Raw genomic sequence first — 25,762 nt, forward strand, 5'->3', positions numbered from 1 at the left:
CAGGCTTAGCCAAAGCGATCGTGTGCCGCTCAAAATGCACAAGCCTATGTCGACGCAGGCGCAGGCCCAATAAGCCGCTTGTGAAACCAAACATTACGGACAACGACATAAGAGATAATGCGATTCGATACAATCGGCATCAACCTAGGCTTTATTCGTCGGATCACGGATCACGATTTCACGATTGGAAATTTGGAACTGCAAGTTTGTAGTTTTTGCAGGTTGACACAGGATAATCTACGATCCCCGCAACTTCGACGTCGTGGCACTGCAGGAAATTTGCTGCACAAGACAGGAAGTGTGGAAAAGCGGGCATTGAGCGGCTACCGTCCATCAAAGCTGTGGCACCACAAACGAGCTGGGAACCTAGTTCTGAGCAAGATGCCCCAATTCATGATTTAGTGACAGCAAATTAACACAGAGATGTGCAAGCTGAGGGTAAAAGACCGCACGAAAGTTCTATGAGAAGCTGAACCATTCATGCAAGGGCCTTATGCCACAGCCTGATATATGTAAGGACATAAACGGGAACGATGGTGGCACGGTGGCGAACCTGGGAGCACGCGCAAGGCCATACGTTTTCCGTCTCCGGATCTCCGGAAAACCCAGGAGGAGATTGGCTGATTGTAAAATATCAAACCCCCTGGGATTGACCAACTACCAGGAGAGCTATTTAAACACGGTCCCGAAGCACTGGTTAGAGCGTTGCACTAGGTTTTGGGAGGAAAAGGTACTGCCGCAGGAGTGGATGGAAGGTGTCGTGTATCCCATCTACATAAAGGGCGATAAACTAGATTGCAGAAACGCGCAATCACATTGCTGAACGCCGCCTACAACGTACTCTCTCAAATGCTATGCCGTCTACTAACACCAATTACAAGAAAGTTCGTGAGGCAGTGCCAAGCGGGATTCATGGGCGAACGCTCTACTACAAACGAGGTGTTCGCCGTACGCCAGATATTGCAGAAATACCGCGAATATAACGTACCCACACATCATCTATTCGTCTACTTCAAAGCCGCATATGATACAATCGATCGGAACCAGCTATGGCCACTAATGCACCAAAACGGATTTCCGGATAAACTAATACGGTTGATCAAGGCGACAATGGATCCGGTGAGGTGTGTAGTTCGAGTTTCAGGAGCATTCTCGAGTCCCTTTGGAACCCGCAGTGGGTTACGGCAAGGTGATGGTCTTTCGTGTCTACTATTCAGCATCACTTTGGAGGGGGTAATACGAAGTTCAGGGATACGAGTGGAACAATTGTCACTAAGTCCGTCTACTAGTCTAGTCTCCGCAAGACGCTCCGATCGAATAGAGTTCACTACCGCACTAAACTGACTATCTACAAACGCTCATTAGACCGGTAGTCCCCTAAGGACACGGGCCGGGCACGTAGCCAGAATGTCGGATTACGAGATGACCCGAGCAAAGTCTGAAATCATAATGAGAGCATATAGAAAACATATTTTGATGTTGACATCAAATCGAAATCATAATTTGTTTTCAAATATGAATCATCATGATTGATTACATATTTTGATCTCATTTTGCTGTTGATTTCTAAATTGTATGATCTGACAGCACACTGTGTACTAATTTTGTTATCAGAACCAATATCAAAATTAGTTTTCGATTTGCTCTCATCGATAGCAGGAATAGTTTTCGATTTGATGTCACAGTAAGATTTTTCTGCTGTAGATTTTGATCTTTTAACCGTTAAAACGACCAAAAGGATTTCAACCTGAGTTATCAAAATTAGGCAATTTCACAACAACAAAATCAGTTATCGATTTGCTCTCAAGCTTTGCTCGGGGAACCAGCCATGGGCTGAACATCCCGGTAATGAAGATAGGGTAAATCGGGGCAAGATGGGTCAGGGCCGTTTTTGAGCATCGTATACATTTTATTGTGGAAATTATGGCTTTGTAGGAGTAATAATTTGGTTCTACTAGGCTAGATGTATCAGTTGTGTCTATAGCACCAGTTGTCGCACTAGTGCTTTATATGCCAAATGGCCAATCAAATCAGCGCAAACCAGGTTCATATCGATAAAGCATATTCATATGATACGATAACACCTTCGATTTCCTCCAAAACAAGCAAAGCATAATTGTAAAAATTGATTTTTGCTTAATTTTCGACGTCCTTTGCACCAGTTGTCGCACTAGTGGTCCCTATTAGGCCAATCCCATAAGAAAACAATGGGATTTGCCAAATAAGGAACCAAAATTAAGAATAGTTCCACAACTGGTACATGCGTTTCTATTATGGATTAATCAATTTTGAGGATAATAACAAATTTTATTGTGGTTTTCACAGCTGTTCTAAGGAACAGGAAGTAAAACTTTTCGCTTGATATATAAAGTCCACCCACATGCCTTTTACTTATTTTTTAAAAAATAGTTGTTCTTATGTATGGCGACAATTGGTACACCCACCCTATATTGTCATTCGATTTGATGATAAAATTTCATTGTGGTGAGTATGGCAAGGTAAAATATTTTTCAGCATTGTTTCTTATGCGAAACACACTTTCTATAAAACGTGTAATCTAGTCGAGCAATATAGTGAAAGTGTCATAAGTAATGTAGGCCTTCTTTTCATTTTCATTTTCATTTTGCAGCGTTTGGTGGGGCAATGAGAGCGCAAGTCAATCCAAAGCCGATAATAGAGAGGGTAATGGCAGAAGAGTCCGTGCAGACCACTTGAACGCCATGGGGTAGGATAAGGATGGGGTGAAGTGAGGTTCGGATTTGGAATCAACGCGACACTAATGCAAAATGTAATTGAATGCAAACTAGTCAATGATCAAAAGCTAAAATGATAATTTCAAGATTTCTAGTACAACGTTTTTCTAGTTATTAAAAGCAATGTTTAAAATGCAATGTCTTCTTTTTTGCCTTAGAAGCATCTGATGTGGTTTGAAGGCCACTTAGTCATATAGTACAATTATAAGTTATTTAATGTTTTTTGTGACCACATTGAAAATATAAAAAAATATTGCGAATCAGTGTTCTATTTTTAACTTTTATTTATGCAGAATGAAAATTAATTGACTTTGTTTGCTCTGAGTGTAGGTTATGCGTTCGTCAAATCACTTTGTTTACCTAAGTCATTGTTTCGTCAATGTTTTTAAGCTGTGTCGACACTACAAACTCAATGTAAGTTGTATAATGTAAAAGTGGAAACTGCTAAAGAACTTAGTTTGTTTCATTATATTTTTTGTCAAGGTTGCCTATAGCTTTAAACTGTTCTAACAAGTAGCTTTATCGTTGATTAATTACGGTGATTATCTATTAAGTTCTAATCAAGGTCAGGTATAGGATTCACTTTTCGGTGGCAAGCTAAAGCTTCATCACGCCTATTGCCTATCTGTTTGTAAAAATTATCGAGAATAAAGCCGTTATAAGATTGTTTATATACCATCATTATAATGTAGAGGTATTTTTTATTATTGCTCTTCGAAGTGAGGCATAACAAAATAAAACTGGCACCACGTTCATAGTTTTGAAAAAACTTCTACTCAGTGAATCCAGCAGTCGATTCCCTACGAATATCTTGAATACTTTGTTTTTCAATAAATACCTAGCAAGCTAAATGTAAGCGTGGCTACGAATCAGCGTCACAGGGAACGCATCAGAAAAGTATTGCCGAAAAGAAGAGAACTCACATCATTATCACTGATGAAAAAGGCCTCTGCCTGACTGCACTACCATTCAAGGCTTCAAGACACGATGTCCGTTGGATCACATGCAAATGCCGTAAATTAGTGCGTCAATGCCAGATACGTAACGCGGCACCAAACAAAAATAGTCAACATGTGATACCACCACGACAGGATATGTCTTTGGTTGCCATCTCAGTGCTAATGGCGTAAGCCGACCCACCGCGGCAAGGTAACATATCCGAGGGGAAGGAGTAATGTAGGCCTTCTTGCACTAATTGCGTTGAAAAAAAATAAATTTGATCGAAAATTAGACATTCTAACATGAACTTGCAAATGGGGCAAGATGGGTCAGAACATACTGAAGGGCATAGTTCGTATTCAAAACATGTTTTCTATTACTGATTTAATCATTTTAAGGTTACTTTTGAGCATAATGATGTTAATTTGTTAATTAAAAATGTATAATTTTTGGTTTTAAGAAAACAATACACGAACGGCTTGTTTTAACAAGCAATTGAAGACATTTTTAAATTAAGAGCCATTTCTTTTGTCTAACCCCTGTATGAACCATCACGTATGGTTTGGGATGTCGGAGGTCCCACTGTTTGAGACGGTTCCATGAAATTCTACACAGATGGCTCAAAAATAGGAACAAAAACGGGTGCAGGAATCTTCGGCCCTGGGATAGCGATCTCAGTGGCAATGGGAAACTATCCAACGGTGTTCCAAGTGAAGATTTTTGCTATAATGAAATGTGCTAATATCTGTGTAGAAAGGAAATATAGATATTCAAATATTTGTATTTTCACAGATAGTCAAGCGGCACTCAAAGCGATGAGTAGCTTTAAATGTACGTCAAAACTTGTCTGGGACTGCATTCTTTCATTGCGAAAGGTGTGCCAAGAGAACTCCGTGAATCTGTACTGGGTTCCAGGGCACTGTGGCATTGGAGGTAATGAAAAGGCAGACGAGCTTGCGAAACGAGGTTCAAATACATAGTTTATTGGTCCAGAACCTTTCTGCGGTATATCATACTGTACCATAAAAATGGAATTGAAATCCTGGGAAGCACAAAGGTTGATGACCAATTGGTTGGTTGCCGAAAAGTGTGCTCAAGCAAAGAGATTTATAATTCCCAATGTTAAAGTAACCGAAAAGCTCTTAGAGGTCAGCAAAAGAGCTCTTTGTACCTTCACTGACCTAATAACCGGGCACTGCCCGAGCAGATATCACTTGAAAAATATTGGCCAGATTCAGAATGATATCTGTCGTTTCTGTAACATGGAACGTGAAACCTCAGAACATCTGCTTTGCAGTTGTGATGCATTGTACAAGGGTATATCTAAATTTCTAAATAGTGGCTTTATGCAACCAGGAGATATTTGGACTGCAAATCCTGGAAAGGTAGTGAGTTTTATTAACTCAATTATACCGGACTGGGAAAAGACGCGTCTTAGGTTGTTTACTTGACAAATGATGATCAACCTAGAAGATGCGAATAGTTAATAGTAATCAGGGGTATACCACAAAAGTTCAACTCAATGGACGCAGTGGTTCTACGCCCCAACAAAAAAAAACGGTTCTCGACAATATTTTTAAATTTCTTAAATCTTTTTAAAGTCCAAAATATTAAAATTTTATTATCAAAGATTATATTCAAACGCTTCTATTTTGTACATTGATTTAAATTGTTTCGATTTTTTTCGATTTTTTATTCCAGATGCGACGTCGCGGTGGCAGTCTTCGAACCGAGGCAGCCCAACGGCAGCTGTGGCAACGACCCCACCAGCAGCAGTCCCCATCGGTTGTGTTTCCCTCTACCAGCGGGTCTGGTTCAGCGACAGCGGCAGCCGCATCAAGTTCCACATCGGCGGCCGAGCGGACGCCGCTACTCGGAAGCAAAAAGTCATAGCAAAACGCCGAGTGGGTCTAACGATAGGATATAACGTTATAGTTCCACAAGTTTTTTAGGCAAAGTGATATGAGTTGAGGCCTGTCCCTCGGGGGTAGAGGTTGTCCCCAGTGTGTTGCCCTACGACGTAAGAGTGGATGTGAGTGTATGTGTTCACTGGTAGCTATGTCCTCCACAATGGAATCAGGCACCCAAGTGTTTTCAAGGAAGTGAAACCAGAGCACACGTTCGAATCACTAATTTTAAGTAGGAACTCATTTTATTCATATTTTTGACGAAACTACTTTTTTCAAATTCATTGAAATAATAGTCATACGCTGAAGTTCGCGTATTGCAATAAAACCGGTTTGATAAAGTTTTATTGGTACTTATGTTTGTAAAAAGGCAGACTACTGACACTATACCAAGCTGGATATTTTCTGTAAATATTTACGACTACAAAATCAGGAGATTAAAATATTTTCAAGTTAATCGACTTTTGAGTTTCATTTTATGGAAGAAATATGACACTGATCAAAAGAATTTGAAAAGAGGTACCAAACTGGTTACCAGTACGGCTACAGCGTAGATGTCAAACTCCTTCCGTTTTTGGGCAATGTTTCTCCAGTCTCTCCAAGCATGTAAAGTTTCCAGATCCTAGGCTCCCTTCTACCACAATCAGAGTTGGTGCTATACTATTCCCGAGAAAACCATACCCCGGAATTCAATTCCCCAGAATGTACCGTTTCCCAGAAAATATATAGAATATCATTCTTTCTTTTTTATTCTTACTTCTTCCTTTTCCTTGTTGTTTTCTTCCTTTTTCCTTCTCCCTTTTTTGTTTTTCATTCATTTTCATTTTGCATTCTGACGTGGCAGGCGCCAGTATGACCTAACAAATGAGATCACCAGTACTTGTACATTGAAGATGTGTGCTAGTCCCAAGCAAACGTCTGTTGGTTCCCTGTGCAAGAACAGCTGATCTGGTCATAATGGAGTAGCAACTACGAGCAGTCAATCAAGCTCAAGCTCCCTTTTTTGTTTTTCTTCTTTTCTGCCTTCTTCTATCTTCCTTTTCCTAGTTCCATCTTTCTTTTTAAAATTGTCCCTTTCTCTCTTTTCTTTCTTCCTTCTACTTTCTTCCTTATTCGTTCTTCCTTTTTTCCTTCTTTCGTCCTGTTTTATTCTTCCGAGATGCTCAAAACTGACCCCATGACATCCACTCAACTACTGCATCGTTTATTTCGTAATATCTGGGATACCGCAGCTTTCTCGGTCGACTGGATGCAAGGTATCTTAGTGAAGGTGCCCAAAAAGGGTGACCTGACTGTATGCGATAACTGGCGAGGCATTATGTTGCTGTGTACTATTCTCAAAGTTCTATGCAAAGTTATCCTAACCTCCTAACCTTCCGGCGGGGGCCGGAAAATCCTGTGTGGACTATATTGTCTCGCTCCGTATCATTCTGGAAAAAAAGCTCTCGACCGTCTCAATCACGATAATAGGTGGGGCGCCCTGAGACGCAAGGGTGTTCCTGAGAAAATCATCGGCCACTCCTCGCTCAACGGCGCACTGATATGCAGAATAAGCTCAACGGTCTTGCCGAGCGCTACTCTTCGGCAGGTTTAGTCATCAACGTCAACAAAACCAAATCGTTGGATGTAAACACGATGACCCCGAGGGTGACCCCTTCGATCAGGATGGATGATCTTTCAAGTCGGATGGATGATCTTGAACCTCTTCCTATCATGTACTTCGTCTTCAACGTGTTGCTGACTAGTCCGATCCGCTTAGCTTCCCTCTTCAGTCTGATGTAGGCTTCCTCCATCTTCTCAAAGTTACGTGCCATAATATCAATGTCGTCGGCGAAGCCAAATAGCTGGACGGACTTATTGAAAATTGTACCACTCGTGTTAATCCCTGCTCTTCGTATTAACCCATCCAAAGCGATGTTGAATAGCAGACACGAAAAACCATCACCTTGTCGTAACCCTCTGCGCGTTTCGAAGGGACTCGAGAATGCCCCTGAATCTCGAACTACGCACATCGTCGCTTTGATCAACCGTGTCAGTTTATCCGGAAATCCATGTTCGTGCCGAGCGGTATTCCACCGAAATCAAACCCATCTCCCCATGTCAGCTCTCGCAGCGAACAGTTCATCGAACACAATCAAAAATTGAACGATTTTTTCTTCGGGGACGTTTCTGGCAGTTCGTGTACTTTAACTTCTACACATCCACTTTCTATGGTGATGCGAAGGATGTAATTCTTCCCTCCACTTCATGCTTCTCATTATGTTCTTGCACTATTCGTTGTTTATCAACCTTAAGGTGATTATAGAATGAAGCCAGAAATCGGCCATTTTGTAAACAACGTGCTTTTCCAATATTTTTTTCAAGATCACGAGATGAAAGAACCATAACGCGTGTGAGGCTGAAATAATGGAAGATCGTTTGCTTAGTTATGCTGAACAATCATAATTTGAGCTTCGGCACTGTACGAAAACTATTACGCCAGATTTGGGCTTTTGGAAATGTATGTAAATAAGCGTGTGGTGAATTTGAAATTCACCACGGGCTTCATTCTATAATCACCTTAACGAACGCACACTGGTCACCTCTGTGGGACTGTAGTCTCAACACTTTTTCTTTATTCAGGCCAAGTATCGTGCGGCTACCGGGAAACTCGAATAGTCAGTACGAAAGGTATTTTCTCGCCTCATCGCGGATTACTAAAACGCGCAACGCGGCACAGGCGGTATCGAACTTTAACCACTGTAATCCATCACTTGACTTTTCAAGAGCGCAATCGGAAACACGTCTGCGCGTCTCAGAAGCTGTGCGGTAACTGGAAATTCCCAAATTTACTAAAATACTTAGTTATTGATTTCCCACATGATCCTAAACTCACATAACATATAGGCATCTTTACTTGTGGTTCTTCAATAATTTTGGAATGCTAGCGAACCTAGCGGCGGAAGTTATGCTTTACTGAACAACGCGCATACGACAGAACAGCATCGTATGTCTTGCTGTCTCTTTTTTCCGCCCTGGATATACGGCAGTGCCGTTCGTCGATAGAGTCCACTTTAAAAAAAAAGTACGAAATACGGAACGACACAAAAGGCGAATTTGTTGTGGTCGAAGGTTACTCATTTACAACAATTGTCGTGGACATGGGAAATTATGCGTCCACCGGCAGTAAACGTATTGTTGCATGCTAGCTTTACAAAGAAGTGATTATAAAGCGTTTTTCTCAAATATCTCAGTTCTACCAATGATTTGTTGGAATATCGGGTAGTGTGCGACGCTTCGCTGTAGATCGAAGATGGTTAGGAAGCAGGCGCCAGTTGGTTGTAGTTTCTCTTGGGTAGATTATGGAATATTGTTATGGATGTATTGCATATACCGTGACCTGCCCTTATTCCGCGCATCGCCTAATACCGTGGTTTTCATAAACAAATCAGAACCTGGCTATCATGGATATCACATTATTTGGTGAAATGTTCAAACATAATATGTTTAACCATTCCACCAAATAAAACCATGTCCATGATAGCCAGGTTCTGATTTTTGATGAAAACCACGGTATTAGGCGATGCGCGGAATTAGGGCAGGTCACGGTACCTATTGTTGAATAAAAGAGAACTGCAGCTGCTGGCAGTGTATCAGTCAGTAGCCTGCCGTGGAGTGAAAGGAAACTCTAGTTGTTTCTTTGTGAGGGAGTTCCCTTCTCCGGCCAACATGATTGAGGCTGTCATCGAACAGAAACTACAAAAATACAGTTATTTAGTGAATGGTTTTATAAGATTAATCACTTTTGAAATCTCTCTAAAAAATTAACATTTTGGACCGGACCTAGATTTGTAACCAATGTACAAAAGGTGATGATTATGCTTTGAACGGACAAACAAAAGTGAACACCATTTCTTTTAGTAATCTTACCATTTATATAAGCATTACAGTGATAATGATTCTAACAAAAAAAAAACGAAATAATATAGCATGGATAAACGGCAACTTTTTTAAAAACTCAAAATACGTCTTTCGCATCGCCTAGTTCACCTTGCGTGGGCCTAAATGCAGAACCTGTGTAAGCTGCACCTACTGGAGAATGCTTTATTAGCATCCGAAAAGCGACCGTTTTTTTGTTTTATCTATATTCCATTATTTAACCTAACGCTTACGTTTATTACAAAGTCCTAACCATTAGTCACTAGGCTGGTACTCTGAAAACAAATTCACCATAATTTGATTAAAACTACACCTTACACGATTTTACTGCTGAAAACGCCAAAGGTTTCGCCATATTTGTTTCCAATCTTACTTCTAAATGGTTTCTAGCATGATTTCTTTGTTTCTTTGGAAGGCAATAAAATATGTGACGTAGCTTTGAAGTAGCTGAGGCAAAATTAACAATAGTTTTTTTGACGAACTAACATAATAAAACAGAAAACACAACATCTTAGTATTGTTATTTAAAAGGCATTCTTCGCAATGGAGTAGGTATTTGTTGATGATAATATTATCATGTTTTGTGTGACTGTTCATCTGAACATAAATATGTTTATACATTTACTTCCGGATGGTAAATTGGTTATGCTATACAAACTTTGTTCTGGGAACTATGAGGGTAACTTGGTAGGGGATCCAAATGTCGGGTTTTAATACACATAGCTTAAAATGTACAACGGATACAAAATCGTAGTTTTCATACGAACTATGTTTTGTGCCTCCAATTTGGTGCATCCGCTACCAATATGCGCAATCATAAAACCATTAAATGTTTACATCTCTTGCGTTTCAGAACCAATTTTAAACAAAAGCGAAACAATTGACCTTTCCCGTCAACAATTTTTATTCGCTCAATCGATTCTTTGGCAAGGTCAATTTTTCCAAAGAACCCATATTTTTTGACGCCTCTAAGTATTTTTAAAATTTAAAACAAAAATCGAAAAAGTGCTGTTTTTTTTTAAGATTAGCCTAATTTTGAACGAACATCTGTATTTTTCAGGCCGGTTCACACGTGCCGCACTTTTTCGGTTTTTGTTTTCGATTTTAAAAATAGTTAGAGGCTTAAAAAATATGTATTCTTTGGAAAAGTTGATCTTAAATAAGCCAAGGAATCGATTGAGACAATAAAACAAGATACATTTTTTGACAGGAATGCAGGAATTATTTTAAAAAAATGAAAGGACCCATAGATAAGTTTTAAAATAAATCGATTGGACCGTTACAAATCTTTAATAGAAAATACGTCCTACTGCTCCTCGAAACGTCAAGAGGGAGGGGTTGGAAAATTAAAAAAAATAATATAAAAATAAAAAATAAAAAACTCCTCGGATTTGGTAAAGAATGTTTTGAAAATTCTTAAAAAATTTCCGAAACTTTAATTGTTACCCCTTCAAATTATTATTTTTGGGTAAAAAAAACCGAGGGAGGGGGAGACATAATAGTTTTAAAATATTTGGATCGGTTTAACAAAACACGAAGAAATTAAAAAAAAATATTTGTAGAAGGATTCGCTGCAGCAAACGCTGGAGAAAAAAAAACCTGTGGAAATCTCTGGAAGAACTCCAACAACAATATGCTCAAAAGAGCTGTACACAATTATGAGGAAAAATGCTAAAGAAAATCCATAAATTTATTCCTGACAAAAATATAAATTTCTAAAGAAAAGCCCGGATTCGCTGAATAAATATTAAAAATCACAATACGATTCTGAATCTCTTAAAGAATCTAATGATAAAATGTATGCAACATTCTTTAAGAACAATTTTTGATATTCCTCAAAGATATTTTTTTGTATACATAGGTAATTAAAATCATGTAGCCAATAATTGACGTAGTCTTGCATTTCTTTAAACAAAAACTAATAAAAACTACTCGTTAAGTATAAAAATAGTAAGGTTCGTACTTCTCTTAGCAAGATTACAACTAATCGCTAAGTAGAAATCGTCGTCGTTGAACTATTTGAAATCCTTCATGAAAGCTAATAGTGAAAAGAAGGTGAGAATCAAATATCCTTTAATAAAACTGAAAGGTTGAAATTGGTCCATTAATGCAGGAGATGAACATTTCAATGAATTTACAACTTCCCATTTCAATTTTTTGCACAAAAGGAAAGACGATGAAATAGGAGTGTTGTTTAACGTTCAACTTGCTAATAATTCCGGAACACAGAGCAAAACGTTGATTGTTTATTTACTTACATTACGGGCTTCGATTTCAATTGGACTATATCTGTTGGTTGTTTAATGGTGTATGAAGCTCGTAAGCGTGATTTACCTTTGATTGATTCCTGAAGAGTATTTCTTGTCGTTAGGACTTGTGGCAAATACAAGCCGCTACACAATTTCCAGACAATTCTTCATAAGAAAAATGAACATTACTAACGATGATGTCTTGGTACGTACGTAAACGAGAACTAACATCCGAGACCGGGAATGTTGTTGTGTGATATAATAGCAAAAGTAGATAGAATGGTAGTTAAGGTTGAATTGTCTAGGACAGTTTTATCAAGTCTTCGCCTCGATATTTAACGTTCTCTTTCGCTAGCTGACTATGTTTTGCACACTATCTGTTATTTTGATTATCTCCATTCATAGAGATTACCACGAAAAAACTTTAACCGTGAACCATGTCCACAAAGACCGAATAAAATAGTTCCCATGTTCGGTTTCATCGCTGCACTTCGGATTAGCTCTCTTTCTAAATTAATAAATAGGTATAATATATCCATAGCAAAAGACGATTCTAAAATATGTTTCCAGTGATTTATCCTAGACACATGCAGCAGTAGTTAGAATTCGCACTTCACACTTCTTCCACAAACTCACCTATCTCTATTTTGTTCATTAAACCTTAGAATATTTCTTCGGTTTTTTTATTTCTCTTCCCTAAATAAATCGCGTACACTTTCTTTAACTAGAGATCCGCATGCACAGCAAATACAAGTCCCTTTTCTATCTATTTAGCTTATTCCAGTTCTATAGTTATAGGATATTTTCCAGCTGCAGTGTCCGTCAGAAGTGGTTACTAAAAGGATGCCTATTTGCTTATCTTTTTCGGGGAAGATGGCTTCGACCCGGCCTTCTTCAACGGGGAAGGCCTCGTTTGCTTCTTTGGAGTGCCGTTGGCTACGATAGGCCGGGCATTTTCCGAACTGTCGGACAGTTCATCACTGGAGCTTGACCGAACGTCACCTTCCATCTGCAAAAAATACCACATCAGAAAACCAATTTTAGTAAAGTTAAGGGATTAGGACCTCCGAAGCGCGGTGGTAATAAATAAACTTGACTATGTGTGGCAATAAACCAGTTATGCTAGACTAGCACTGCTAAAAAAATACGAGAAAGGCAGAAAACACATTTTTTCCGATTCATTTTCGACCCAAGGTACCGTGAAGTACCCTAATTTCGCGCACTTAAGATCTGACAAAGTTGAAACGGTATTAAACACCCGTCAGTACCCATTTTTTAGTCGGAATGGTATGCCCCTATATTTGGACCCTGGAACTTTGCTTAGATTTTACTTTATGATTTTTAATTCACACAAGTCATAATTCCTAATATATCGTTGCTTTCCGTAATATGAACCATATTTTTAGATGCAAAGCATATGAAATGAACTCTTCGAGTTCTAATCAGTGTAAAACTGACAATTCCTGTGCATCATATTGCTAACGTTGGGGGCAGCAGGGACTATGTCCAAGGGCTTGACGATCCCTCCCCAGGCCATCTGCGAGTTGTGGCGCCTGCCTAGGATGTGGTGGGGTTTGACAGTGGGCCCTGTTAAACCTCTATAAAAAGCTGCATGAATCCGCAAGTAGGCTCCGCCAAAGCGACCGTGTGCCTGGAGCCCAAGTCCTGGTGTTAGGTGGGACGCTAAACAGCCCTGACACGACGGCCCTCCGACGAGACAGGAGGTTTGCGCAGGCCCAATAAGCCGCCTTTAAAAACAACCATTACGAACAACATAGAAGATAATACGACTCGATACAATCGGCAACGACCTAGGCGACGAATAAAGGATCACGATTGGAAGCTTGGAACATGGAACTGCAAGTCGCTAGGCTTCGCAGGTTGCGACAGGATAATCTACGATGAATTACATCCCCGCAACTTCGATGTCGTAGCGCTGCAGGAAATCTGCTGGACAGGACAGAAAGTGTGGAAAAGCGGGCATCGAGCGGCTACCTTCTACCAAAGCTGTGGCACCACCAACGAGCTGGGAACCGGCTTCATAGTGCTGGGAAAGATGCGCCAACGCGTGATTGGGTGGCAGCCAATCAACGCAAGGATGTGCAAGCTGAGGATTAAAGGCCGTTTCTTCAACTATAGCATCATCAACGTGCACTGCCCACACGAAGGGAGATCCGACGACGAGAAAGAAGCGTTCTATGCGCAGCTGGAGCAGACATACGATGGATGCCCACTGCGGGACGTCAAAATCGTCATCGGTGACATGAACGCTCAGGTAGGAAGGAGGAAATGTATAGACCGGTCATCGGACCGGATAGTCTGCATACCGTATCGAACGACAACGGCCAACGATGCATAAACTTTGCAGCCTCCCGCGGAATGGTAGTCCGAAGCACTTTCTTCCCCCGTAAGAATATCCACAAGGCCACATGGAAATCACCTAATCAAGTAACGGAAAACCAAATCGACCACGTTCTAATCGACGGTAAATTCTTCTCCGACATCACGAACGTACGCACTTACCGCAGTGCGAATATTGAATCCTACCACTACCTCGTCGCAGTATGTCTGCGCTCAAAACTCTCGACGGTGATCAACACGCGTCGGAGTCGTCCGCCGCGGCTTAACATTGGGCGGCTACAAGACGGTAGACTAGCCCAAGACTACGCGCAGCAGCTGGAAGTGGCTCTCCCAACGGAAGAGCAGCTAGGCGCAACATCTCTTGAAGATGGCTGGAGAGATATTCGATCCGCCATTGGAAGCACCGCAACCGCTGCACTAGGCACGGTGGCTCCGGATCAGAGAAACGACTGGTATGACGGCGAATGTGAGCAGTTAGTTGAGGAGAAGAATGCAGCATGGGCGAGATTGCTGCAACACCGCACGAGGGCGAACGAGGCACGATACAAACGGGCGCGGAACAGACAAAACTCGATTTTCCGGAGGAAAAAGCGCCAGCAGGAAGATCGAGACCGTGAAGAGACGGAGGAACTGTACCGCGCTAATAACGCACGAAAGTTCTATGAGAAGTTGAACCGTTCACGTAAGGGCCACGTGCCACAGCCCGATATGTGTAAGGACATAAACGGGAACCTTCTTACGAACGAGCGTGAGGTGATCCAAAGGTGGCGGCAGCACTACGAAGAGCACCTGAATGGCGATATGGCAGACAACGGTGCCGGTATGGTAATGAACCTAGGAGCACGCGCGCAGGACATGCGACTTCCGGCTCCGAATCTCCAGGAAATCCAGGAGGAGATCGGCCGGCTGAAAAACAACAAAGCCCCTGGAGTTGACCAACTACCAGGAGAGCTGTTTAAACACGGTGGTGAAGCATTGGCTAGAGCGCTGCATTGGGTGATTACCAAGGTTTGGGAGGATGAGGTTCTGCCGCAGGAGTGGATGGAAGGTGTCGTGTGTCCCATCTACAAAAAGGGCGATAAGCTGGATTGTAGCAACTACCGCGCAATCACATTGCTGAACGCCGCCTACAAGGTACTCTCCCAAATTTTATGCCGTCGACTAACACCAATTGCAAGAGAGTTCGTGGGGCAGTACCAGGCGGGATTTATGGGTGAACGCTCTACCACAGACCAGGTGTTCGCCATACATCAGGTATTGCAGAAATGCCGCGAATACAACGTGCCCACACATCATCTATTTATCGACTTCAAAGCCGCATATGATACAATCGATCGGGACCAGCTATGGCAGCTAATGCACGAAAACGGATTTCCGGATAAACTGATACGGTTGATCAAGGCGACGATGGATCGGGTGATGTGCGTAGTTCGAGTTTCAGGGGCATTCTCGAGTCCCTTCGAAACCCGTAGAGGGTTACGGCAAGGTGATGGTCTTTCGTGTCTGCTATTCAACATCGCTTTGGAGGGAGTAATACGAAGGGCAGGGATTGACACGAGTGGTACGATTTTCACTAAGTCCGTCCAGTTATTTGGTTTCGCCGACGACATTGATATCATGGCACGTAACTTTGAGAGGATGGAGGAAGCCTACATCAGACTGAAAAGCGAAGCTAAACGGATTGGATTAGTCATCAACACGTCGAAGACGAAGTACATGATAGGAAGAGGCTCAAGAGAGGTCAATGTGAGCCACCCACCACGAGTTTCTATCGGTGGTGACGAAATCGAGGTGGTTGAAGAATTCGTGTACTTGGGCTCACTGGTGACCGCCGATAACGATACCAGCAGAGAAATTCGGAGACGCATAGTGGCTGGAAATCGTACGTACTTTGGACTCCGCAAGACGCTCCGATCGAGTAGAGTTCGCGCCCGTACCAAACTGACTATCTACAAAACGCTTATAAGACCGGTAGTTCTCTACGGACACGAGACCTGGACGATGCTCGTGGAGGACCAACGCGCACTGGGAGTTTTCGAAAGGAAAGTGTTGCGTACCATCTATGGTGGGGTGCAGATGGCGGACGGTACGTGGAGGAGGCGAATGAACCACGAATTGCATCAGCTGTTGGGAGAACCATCCATCGTTCACACCGCGAAAATCGGAAGACTGCGGTGGGCCGGGCACGTAGCCAGAATGTCGGACAGTAATCCGGTGAAAATGGTTCTCGACAACGATCCGACGGGAACAAGAAGGCGAGGTGCACAGCGGGCAAGGTGGATCGATCAGGTGGAGGACGACTTGCGGACCCTCCGCAGACTGCGTGGTTGGCGAAGTGCAGCCTTGAACCGAGCTGAATGGAGAAGTCTTTTATGTGCAGCACAGGCCACTCCGGCCTTAGTCTGATGATAAATAAATAAAATATTGCTAACGAAACATGTTAGATTATTGCAAATGAAACTACAAAACAACAAAAAAAAATTTGACCCACTTATTACTCTCATATGCCTAATTTCGTGCACAAAACTAAAGCCTGAAAAAATACAAAATACATAAAATTTTATACTTCTCAATAGTAATGACGAATAAACATATCCAATGGAGCATAATGAATACAAAATTTTACAAAATTAGCTATTTTGGACAGTAAAATCTGTTGTTTACTTAGGTCGTGTCTCTGTGCTAAGCACAAGCAAATATGGCGGTCGATGGGAGGGCTAAATTGAAATAATTTTAATTTGTGTACTAAACCAAATTTTGTTTTCAAATTATTTCTTGAACAACAACAATAACATTTTGTAAATCTCCCGATTTTTTTTATTGTCAAGGAACCTTTAAAGAAATTATAATGCGCGAAGTTAGGGCACGCGTGAAATTGAGGCACATCACGGTACTATGAACTTATAAAAGTAAAACAACGAGGTGACGCATCGACATGCTAAAATTTATTCAAAATGGACATTTTTTTATTGGAAGCGTACCACCGTTGATAAGAGTTACTGCCGATATTTTTTACGAATTCAAAAGCAACATTGACTCACCTGCCCCGACCGAATTGCCTTCACGGCGATTTGGATGATTAGATACGTCCAGCCAATGTGTAATACGAGCAGCAGAATCAACAACGTGTTGAAAATGTAGTAAGCGGGGAACATGGGCAATATGCTGGGCGCCTCCACCGAAGAGCTGTAGATAATGCGTGGGTACAGCACCAAGCGGGTGACGATCCACACCACCGTGAAGACGGCAAAGATGGTATCGCACACCTTCTGATACTGGGCGTACTTTGTAATCTTGGCAGCCTGCAATAAACCAAATTTATAAAACTGAAATATAAGAACCGATTATAGTAACCGAGATAGTCACCTCCAAGAAAATATCAGCACAGTCATGCACCAGAAGCACCAGCGAACCAACCCGATGCAGGTTGCACACCCAGCTCAGCGCTATCAGTACGATGGTGATCATATGGTGGACGAACATCTGCCAGAAGTCCTTCCGCTTGACGTCGACGAACTGCGATGCGGTCAGGGACCAGTAGAAGGCCATCGAGATCATGTAGTACCACCAGATGTCATTGGTAACCGATTGGTGTGGGTAACCGTACCAGCAGTTCTTGATGTCCCACAGCCACGGTTTGTCCCACATGACGATGCACCCGAAGATGAAGCTGTACGTGTAGTAGATGCATCGCCACGAGTTCTCGCAGAATTTCACCAGCGTGGTTGGTTTGTCTTGCGCTCTCCGCCGGCGCCACCACCGTTCGATTTGTCGTTCGCTCAAGTCGGTTTGCTTGGTTAGATTGACGGTCTGCAAGGAAATGGAATAAATCGCTTTACTGAATCATTGTATTCTATTTTGAAGCAAATACTAAAACTGGAGCTGTTCAGGTTGGTATCAAATTGACTCAACTAATTGTTATTGAACTTCGTTTTAATAAATCCAAATAATGTTTTGAAAATTTTAAATTGGAATGCCCGCTCTTGAAAGGGTAAGAAAGATAAATTATTCAACTCATAATGTGCACATTCCATCATTACTGAAACTTATTTTAAAACTGGACTCTCCATCAAAAGAGATCCAAATTACTTTATCTACAGTAATGATCGTCTTGATAGCCTGTGGTGGGGTCGCCATTGTCATAAGTAGACGTTTCATACATAAAATCTCGCTTAACTTTTCGAAAGCTTTGGAGTTTCTGTTGAAACAAATTTTGTATAATTCTCTTTTATTGCTGCCTACTTGCCTCTCCAGTGCAATGGCCAGCAAAGGAATTTGTTGAGAGCTGATCTTCAAATTCTAACTCGCAAAAATCCACCGACAAACACCGTTTATGGAATAATGCTCAAAGCAATTCCAACACACTTAATTTTTTTTTACCGGGATTTCAGCAAAATGTTGAACTTTTACCGAGATTCGCACAGCCGTGCCCCAGCAAACATGTTTTTGCTGAGATTTCTGTCAAAATTGCTGAAAATCAGCAAATATTTTGCAGAAAATCAGCTAACAAACGTCATTTTTACTGAAATATCAGTTTTTTATTTTGCTGGCGCACGGCTGTGCGGATTTTTGCCGAGCTGCAGAAATGAAAATTAAGTGTGAACGGTAAAATTTTCTTTAGAGATAGTTCTGCGGGATATTATACTAGGTATTCAATATCGTAATGGATCTTCAGCTACTGATCCGTCTTGAAAATGTGAGGCGAAGGCAATACCAAAGAACTCGCGATCCCGCGTTGAAAGTAATTTGGCGAGATTTACAAAATGGAATTAAAACCCAAAACTTGGTTTTGCCTTAGTGTGACACACATCATAAATAATTGGCCTACATTACGGCTCTTGCAAACGCTGTAAGGCAAACAACCAACCAACCGTATATGGTTCAACATACCATTTTCTTCATAACTTTTGTAGGTAATGACCGATCGTGATTGATCGGGCTGCAAAATGGTGGGATGACATCAAGGAAGGAGCGCCCAATAGAGCTCTGGTCCCCACAAGTCCCTATCTCACGCTTCAACGGGTCGTCCGATGACAAAAGACCGCCAGCTAAGGGTTGTGTACTTAGCTGGTAGTGCAGCCTGGGCACTGTTGTCCTTCTGACATCAGCTAGAGTGAGAAGGTACGACTCGAGCGTCTGTTCACCAGGAGGTGCGGCTCAAACAGCGTGTGCCTGGTACCCAGTGGCTGATTAACGAAATGCTGTATCGCGTCAGCTATACCTAAGGTGGCAGCCCCATCATCGCGATGTAGGTAACGCGACCCCGGTAAGGTAGCTTACTGAAGCCTCTCAAATACCACGAAAAATGGAGATAGAAGAAAAAGAGAACGTTATTTTTGGCAACTGGTTGGACGGCCTCATTTGCCCTCTCTTTAAGAAAGGGCACAGACTGGAGTGCGCCAATTACCGAGGAATAACCCTCCTTAATTCGGCGTACCAAATTATGTCCCGTATTCTGTTCAACAGATTGAGACCGCTTGAAGAGTCCTTCGTCGGCGAATACCAAGCAGGTTTTCGTGAGGGCCGATCAACGACGGATCAAATGTTTACCCTGAGACAAATCCTTGATAAATTCCGGGAGAACAACTTGCAGACACATCTTCTTCTTCTTCTTCTTATTGGCATTACATCCCCAAACTGGGACAGAGCCGCCTCGCAGCTTAGTGTTCATTAAGCACTTCCACAGTTATTGACTGCGAGGTTTCTAAGCCAAGTTACCATTTTTGCATTCGTATATCATGAGGCTAACACGATGATACTTTTATGCCCAGGGAAGACGAGACAATTTCCAACCCGAAAGTTGCCTAGACCGGCACCGGGAACCCAGCCACCCTCAGCATGGTCTTGCTTTGTAACCGCGCGTCTTACCGCACGGCTAAGGAGGGGCCCAGACACACATCTGGTGCAGACACATCATCTGTTTATTGATTTCAAGGCGGCGTACGATTCAGTGAAACGGAATGAATTATGGCAAATTATACTTGAACATGGTTTTCCGGCGAAACTGATACGGCTGATTCGTATAACGTTAGACGGATCGAAATCAAGTGTAAGGGTTGCGGATGAAATATCGACGTCATTTGTTACCTTAGATGGATTAAAGCAGAGTGATGCACTCTCGAACCTACTGTTCAATATAGCGCTCGAGGGAGCGATTAGGAGAGCTGGTGTGCAAAGAAGCGGTACCATTATCACAAAATCGCATATGCTCCTGGGATTTGCGGACGATATCGATATTATCGGAATTGATCGCCGTGCCGTGGAAGAGGCTTTTGCGCCTTTTAAGAGGGAGACAGCGAGGATTGGACTCACGATTAATACCAGCAAAACGAAGTACATGGTCGCTGGCAATCAACGTGGGTTCATTAGTGGTGGTGGTAGCGAAATAGTGCTGGATGGTGAAAAATTTGAAGTGGTAGAAGAATTTGTGTATCTTGGAACATTAATGACGTGCGATAATGATGTTACCCGCGAGGTGAAAAGGCGTATTGCAGCTGCAAATAGGGCTTATTACGGACTTCGTAACCAGCTTAAGTCCCGTAGTCTGCAAACGAAAACAAAACTCGTGCTATATACTACTCTGATTCTTCCGGTGGATTTATACGGCCATGAGACATGGACGTTAAAGGAGGCTGATCGGAGAGCTCTCGGAGTGTTTGAGCGTAAGGTGCTGCGGACAATACTCGGCGGTAAACAGGAGAACGGTATCTGGCGGCGTCGCAGGAATCACGAATTGTACCAGGTGTATAAAGGGCTGGATATTATTAAGCTTATACAACACGGCAGACTACGGTGGGCTGGTCACGTTGTTCGTATGCCGGAAGAACGTCAAGCGAAGATAATATTTAGTAGAGAACCCGGAAGAGGCCGCAGGCTTCGTGGAAGGCCGCGTACACGATGGCTTTTTGCAGTTGAAGAGGACCTGAGGGCGCTCAATCTTCAGGGCGACTGAAAGCGATTGGCCCAGGATCGAGTCCAGTGGAGAAGGATACTCCATTCGGCGTAGGTTCATCGAAGAGCTGTAGCCCATCAAGTAAGTAAGACCGATCGTGATTATATTCAATAGTGATCAACTAGGGTTTGTCCCCCGTTGAATACAACTTGTTGCAAGGAAATCGGTTAAGAATTACTATACCAGGCCTGCCCAACCTTTTCAAGCCACGGGCCAATTTTCAGAATTCACACTTGTTGGCGGGCCAGAAAATATTTTGTACATAAATTTTAAAATATTTTTATTTTTTTTTCATTTTCTAGAAAAACTAATCACGATTTAATTGCGTTGAAACAATCTTTTTTGTTTACTTTGTTTTCGTCGTTGCATTAGAGATCAATTTATTAAATTAATCTATTCACACCATTTACCGGATGTTGAAAATGGAAATATCTTTCCTTTTCAGCATATTGAACAGATTTGCATGAACTGTTTGCAATAGGATGAGAGAAATGTACCAGATTTCAAGTCATTGACATGTTTAGCGATATCTGCTAGAAAAGCCAAGTCACTCATCTATTCAGGATCGTTCAGCTCGGGCAATGTTTTCCTTTATCGTGTAGAAATAGTGCCATTTTCTTTTCGAAAAGAATAAAATCTGTCAAGTATGGTACCAAGGCATAGTCAATGAAATTCGTAATAATACAGAAAGTCTCGGGATTCGTCTTTCATTTCCGTCAACATCATTTATAATTAGTGGGGGTTGAGTTCCCTAACGTTAATAAAGTTGATTGTCATAATAACGATGATCAATACTTGAGGAATATTGATCGTTTTCGCATATCGATTCTTTTGGTGAATGTGGAATGGCAGGGAAATATCACCATACCTATGTGATTACTTTTCTTTGCTTAGAATTGTCACAACGCCACTGTTGTTTCCTTTCATTGCTGGTGTTCTATCAATCGTAAGGTCACTTAAGTTTTCGAAGGAGAAAAAGTTCATTTACACAGGTCTTAACAGCCCTCAGGTTTTCTCCGTTAGTTGTGCCCTGCATTGGGGATAAGGCTGCCAATTTCTCTGTCATTCAAAAATGACCATGAAGACAAACACCTTTGCCACTTTTTTCATGACGGTATTTTCATCGCTTGCGAGAGAGTAGAATATGAAGCTGACGGGTTTTTACGTTACGTAGCTTTCAAATCTTCTGGGAGAACTTTAACTCTTCACCGTGTTCCGCGCAAACTATGCTACAAGAAGAGGCTGTTTCTTTACGACACAATGTCAATATTCCTGAACAAGTTCTCCGTCCTGGAAACATCTGTTTTTTCCAAAATCTTACTAACAGCAAAACTGGCCCGTACTGCAGTTTCTGACTTCGTATTAGCTCGAGTGAAAAGTGTTTGTTGCTTCTATAATCCATGTAAACAATAATTTGAATCAATAAATGGAAATTTAAATTGAAACCATTGTAATTCTATCAACTTTTGTTTCCTACCTGTGCCCTTTCAAATATCGTATTTCATGGAATACTTGGATTCAGAATTTATACCTTCAATAAACCAAAACTTTCCGAACAAATGAGGAACCGACTGTTTACTTCGATGACATTTACTTCCAGGGTGCAGCAGCCGTAAAAAGTGTAGACAACAACCTTCCGTGCACCATGTTTACGGTATTTGTCACTGCGTGGCGATACCGGCGTTTCTATCTGTGTTGTTAAGCCTGCTACTCTATGTTCTGAGATTTTCACAATTTTCACCATGAGCTCATGGAAGAATGGTAGTTGGAAATCGATAAAATGTATGGGAAAATCAAGTATTTAGCAAATTTATGGAAAATGGTGGTGTTTTAGAAGAAAGTAGTAATAAGGAATGAAGTATGAGGTGAAAAGATTATCTCCTGCACTTAGTTTGCACTGATTAGTAGTCTAATAGTGATGAAATTTCGATTTTACTACCATTGAAAAAACGCCATCTCTTGCATTAATCGTTTTGACTGGTACCTTATTAAGCAAACCGGCTTTCCTTTTTTCCAACGTGAACATAAACTACTTTGACTAATCCTCTTTGAAAACGCGATGTTTCACATTAACCCTTTGTATTTTGGGTAAGCGACCCCAAGATACAAAGTGTTAATGTGAAACATCGCGTTTTCCTTCAAATTATGAAAAATATTATTTTTGTTTCAAATTCAAATAAATGGTTTTGCAGCGCGAGCTTTGATTTAAAATTTTCATATTGACTAATAAATAAAAATTTAAAAAAAACGGAGACGGATAGAAAAGCTGGCGGGCCGATTATGAGGTTATTTTTCTTACATGTCGCGGGCCACAAAAAATGGAGCCGAGGGCCGCATCCGGCCCGCGGGCCGTACGTTGGGCAGCCCTGTACTATACGAAAAAGTGGCTAATGTCCTTTGATTTCCGTGTGCCCACACATACAAACAATATACATACACACATACATACACACGGACTGACAGACATTTGTATAGTTCAACGAGCTGAGTTGATTGGTACAGGGTGTCTGCAATTTATCCGTACAGATTTTGATAGTTTGCTTCTACAAATCAAAAACAGACAATAATGGACTGAATCGGTAGCTATATGGGCATAACAACTCAGCAGGCTGTAACAGATGTAAATATATTCTGAGAACACTGAGCGTCATGAATAAAAAAAAATCTTTGTGAATGCTTTTTTTTCCGGTTTTCCGAACAAAAAGGAATTGCCTTCCTACTCACCCGATTTGGATTGAATTTATCATTCGGTATGGTCCGAACATATTATCGAGAAATTTGAAATCATGTCACAATCGTCAAAAATGTGTGAAAAGTATCTGTATAGAAACGTGCGGCCATCGTGATTTTTTTTCAACACGATCCAAGGCGTACAACTCTGGATACAGGGGTCATTTTAATGTGAACAAATTCAGCTTGGTTTATGTAGTCCTATTAATAACATGCAATGCATGCTGATTCTTTAATTTATTCCAAAAAATATTTAAAAACCTGTCTTGTTGTACGGATAATTTGCAGACACCCTGTATATAACATTATGGGTCTCCGAGACTTCTATAAAAAGTTCTATTTTGAAGTCAAATGATAGCCTTTCGGTACAACTTTGGTGTACAAGAGAGGCAAAAACGTTTCGTTATTCTGAGAAATACCAACTTCTAGAATAATGTCTAAAAGTTGGATCCCAAAGAATCTTTAAAAAAAACCTTAAAAGCCAGGGCTTAAATGGGGAAGCAACTATTATTAACAAATGGCGAAAAGGCTCAAAAACTTGCTCAGCAGTTCGAGAGTGCCCATAATTTTAGTCTAGGTCTCACTAGTCCTATTGAGGGTCAGGTTACACGGAGCTTTGAAGACATTCTCAATCAAGAGTGGAAGAGTGGATGAAGTGAGATCTATTACTGGAAAATTGAAAAATATGAAAGCCTCGGGTGATGATGGTATTTTCTACATACATGTCAAAAAACTTCCGGAGAGCTCTTTATCCTTTTTGGTTAATTTCAGGGCTGTTACAAACTAGTCGAATTCCAATCCGCGAATAGCAAATTGAAATTCGCGACTGTAAAAACAAATCCGCGACAAACAAAAATATGGTTTCTTACTTCCAAACACGTTTTATAATTTTAAAAATTTTCAATATTTTTGCCTATAATCTATTTGCATATTCGTCGATAGAAAACAAAATGAAAGAACATTTTGTTATTTGTGTAATATCTAAAATTGCATAGTTAACGCTTCAACCATATCATGAGCCACAGAAAATATATGTGCAGCGTTGAACTATGCCCGATAGAAATTCAATTTTTAATGTTGCCGAGAAACCTTCATTTGAATCGATGTTGTATCATTTCATTTCTTTATAAGTTGGTTGTGCAGATGGCAGTCTGTTGTCATAGTTAAATACCAGTTAGATCAAGGGTTATATCTAAATTATACTTAGTACACTACGCTACGCTCAAGGCTCAATTTCAGTCAGACAGTTTGTTGCAACTAAGGAATCACGAACGAACTCTCAATGGATGTAATAACAGCGAGAAATTTTGAAGCGCAGGTAATGGAACAAAAACTAGCCTACCAAAAAGTTATTGGAATGCATAATAAAACAAAGGACGAATACTGAATGGTTTGAATGAGATGCCTGCAATAGTGGGAGTCATTGAGCATGGTACAAAACTGAACGCAACTGATGGTCTGACAATTTAAAAGAAAACCTCTATCGTTCAACCGGCGATATTTGAATTTCTGGAACCTCAGGATTCCAGTCCTTAGGGAGAAGCCGGAACCATCGGGATCCTATCATCGCAATTTCTGTCTATTTTATTAGTGTTTTTGCTTTTTTTTTTTCTCTACCAAATTTTATCCTAACAATCATTTTAATGTGATAATTTTAACTCAAAATAACTGGCAAAGCCCTTGGTTGACTCGCATGGTGGCCCTTCTGGTCCGGCCTTCCTCTTAATTTAAATTACTTAATCTTTCTAATTCCTTTCCTCATTGGTGTTGAACCTAATATTATAAATTCAAAAACACCTAAATAAAGACAGCTTCGATCATCTATCAGTTCCGTCCCGGCAGTTGCAGGTGTGAATATTACTGCGTTTGATCCGACTTTATCGTCGACTCTCTATGTAGCGCAAGTAATCATAATTGTAATTCCGCAAATAGCGGCACAAATTTCGGTAATCC

The 25,762-nt window shown here is 41.2% G+C and overlaps 2 protein-coding genes across 2 annotated transcripts in view; one reads left to right on the top strand and one right to left on the bottom strand.

Moving 5' to 3' along the window:
* The window catches only part of LOC134226035 (autophagy-related protein 9A), a 33,913-nt gene extending 27,857 nt beyond the window's left edge, over window positions 1–6,056 (top strand). The window contains exon 14 of the mRNA XM_062706550.1: window positions 5,394–6,056. Coding sequence (XP_062562534.1) covers window positions 5,394–5,585 — 192 coding nt within the window. The 3' untranslated portion in view covers window positions 5,586–6,056. The remainder of the gene's footprint in view (window positions 1–5,393) is intronic.
* A 3,287-nt stretch (window positions 6,057–9,343) lies between these two features.
* LOC134225234 (ceramide synthase 6) overlaps window positions 9,344–25,762 on the bottom strand; it is a 52,402-nt gene continuing 35,983 nt past the window's right edge. The window contains exons 3-5 of the mRNA XM_062705129.1: window positions 17,494–17,937; window positions 17,169–17,429; window positions 9,344–12,775 (exon numbers count right to left, since the gene is read on the bottom strand). Of these exons, the coding sequence (XP_062561113.1) occupies window positions 12,614–12,775; window positions 17,169–17,429; window positions 17,494–17,937 (867 nt within the window). The 3' untranslated portion in view covers window positions 9,344–12,613. The remainder of the gene's footprint in view (window positions 12,776–17,168; window positions 17,430–17,493; window positions 17,938–25,762) is intronic.

This window comes from Armigeres subalbatus, chromosome 3 (genome assembly GCF_024139115.2).
Source record: "Armigeres subalbatus isolate Guangzhou_Male chromosome 3, GZ_Asu_2, whole genome shotgun sequence".
NCBI lineage: Eukaryota > Metazoa > Arthropoda > Insecta > Diptera > Culicidae > Armigeres > Armigeres subalbatus.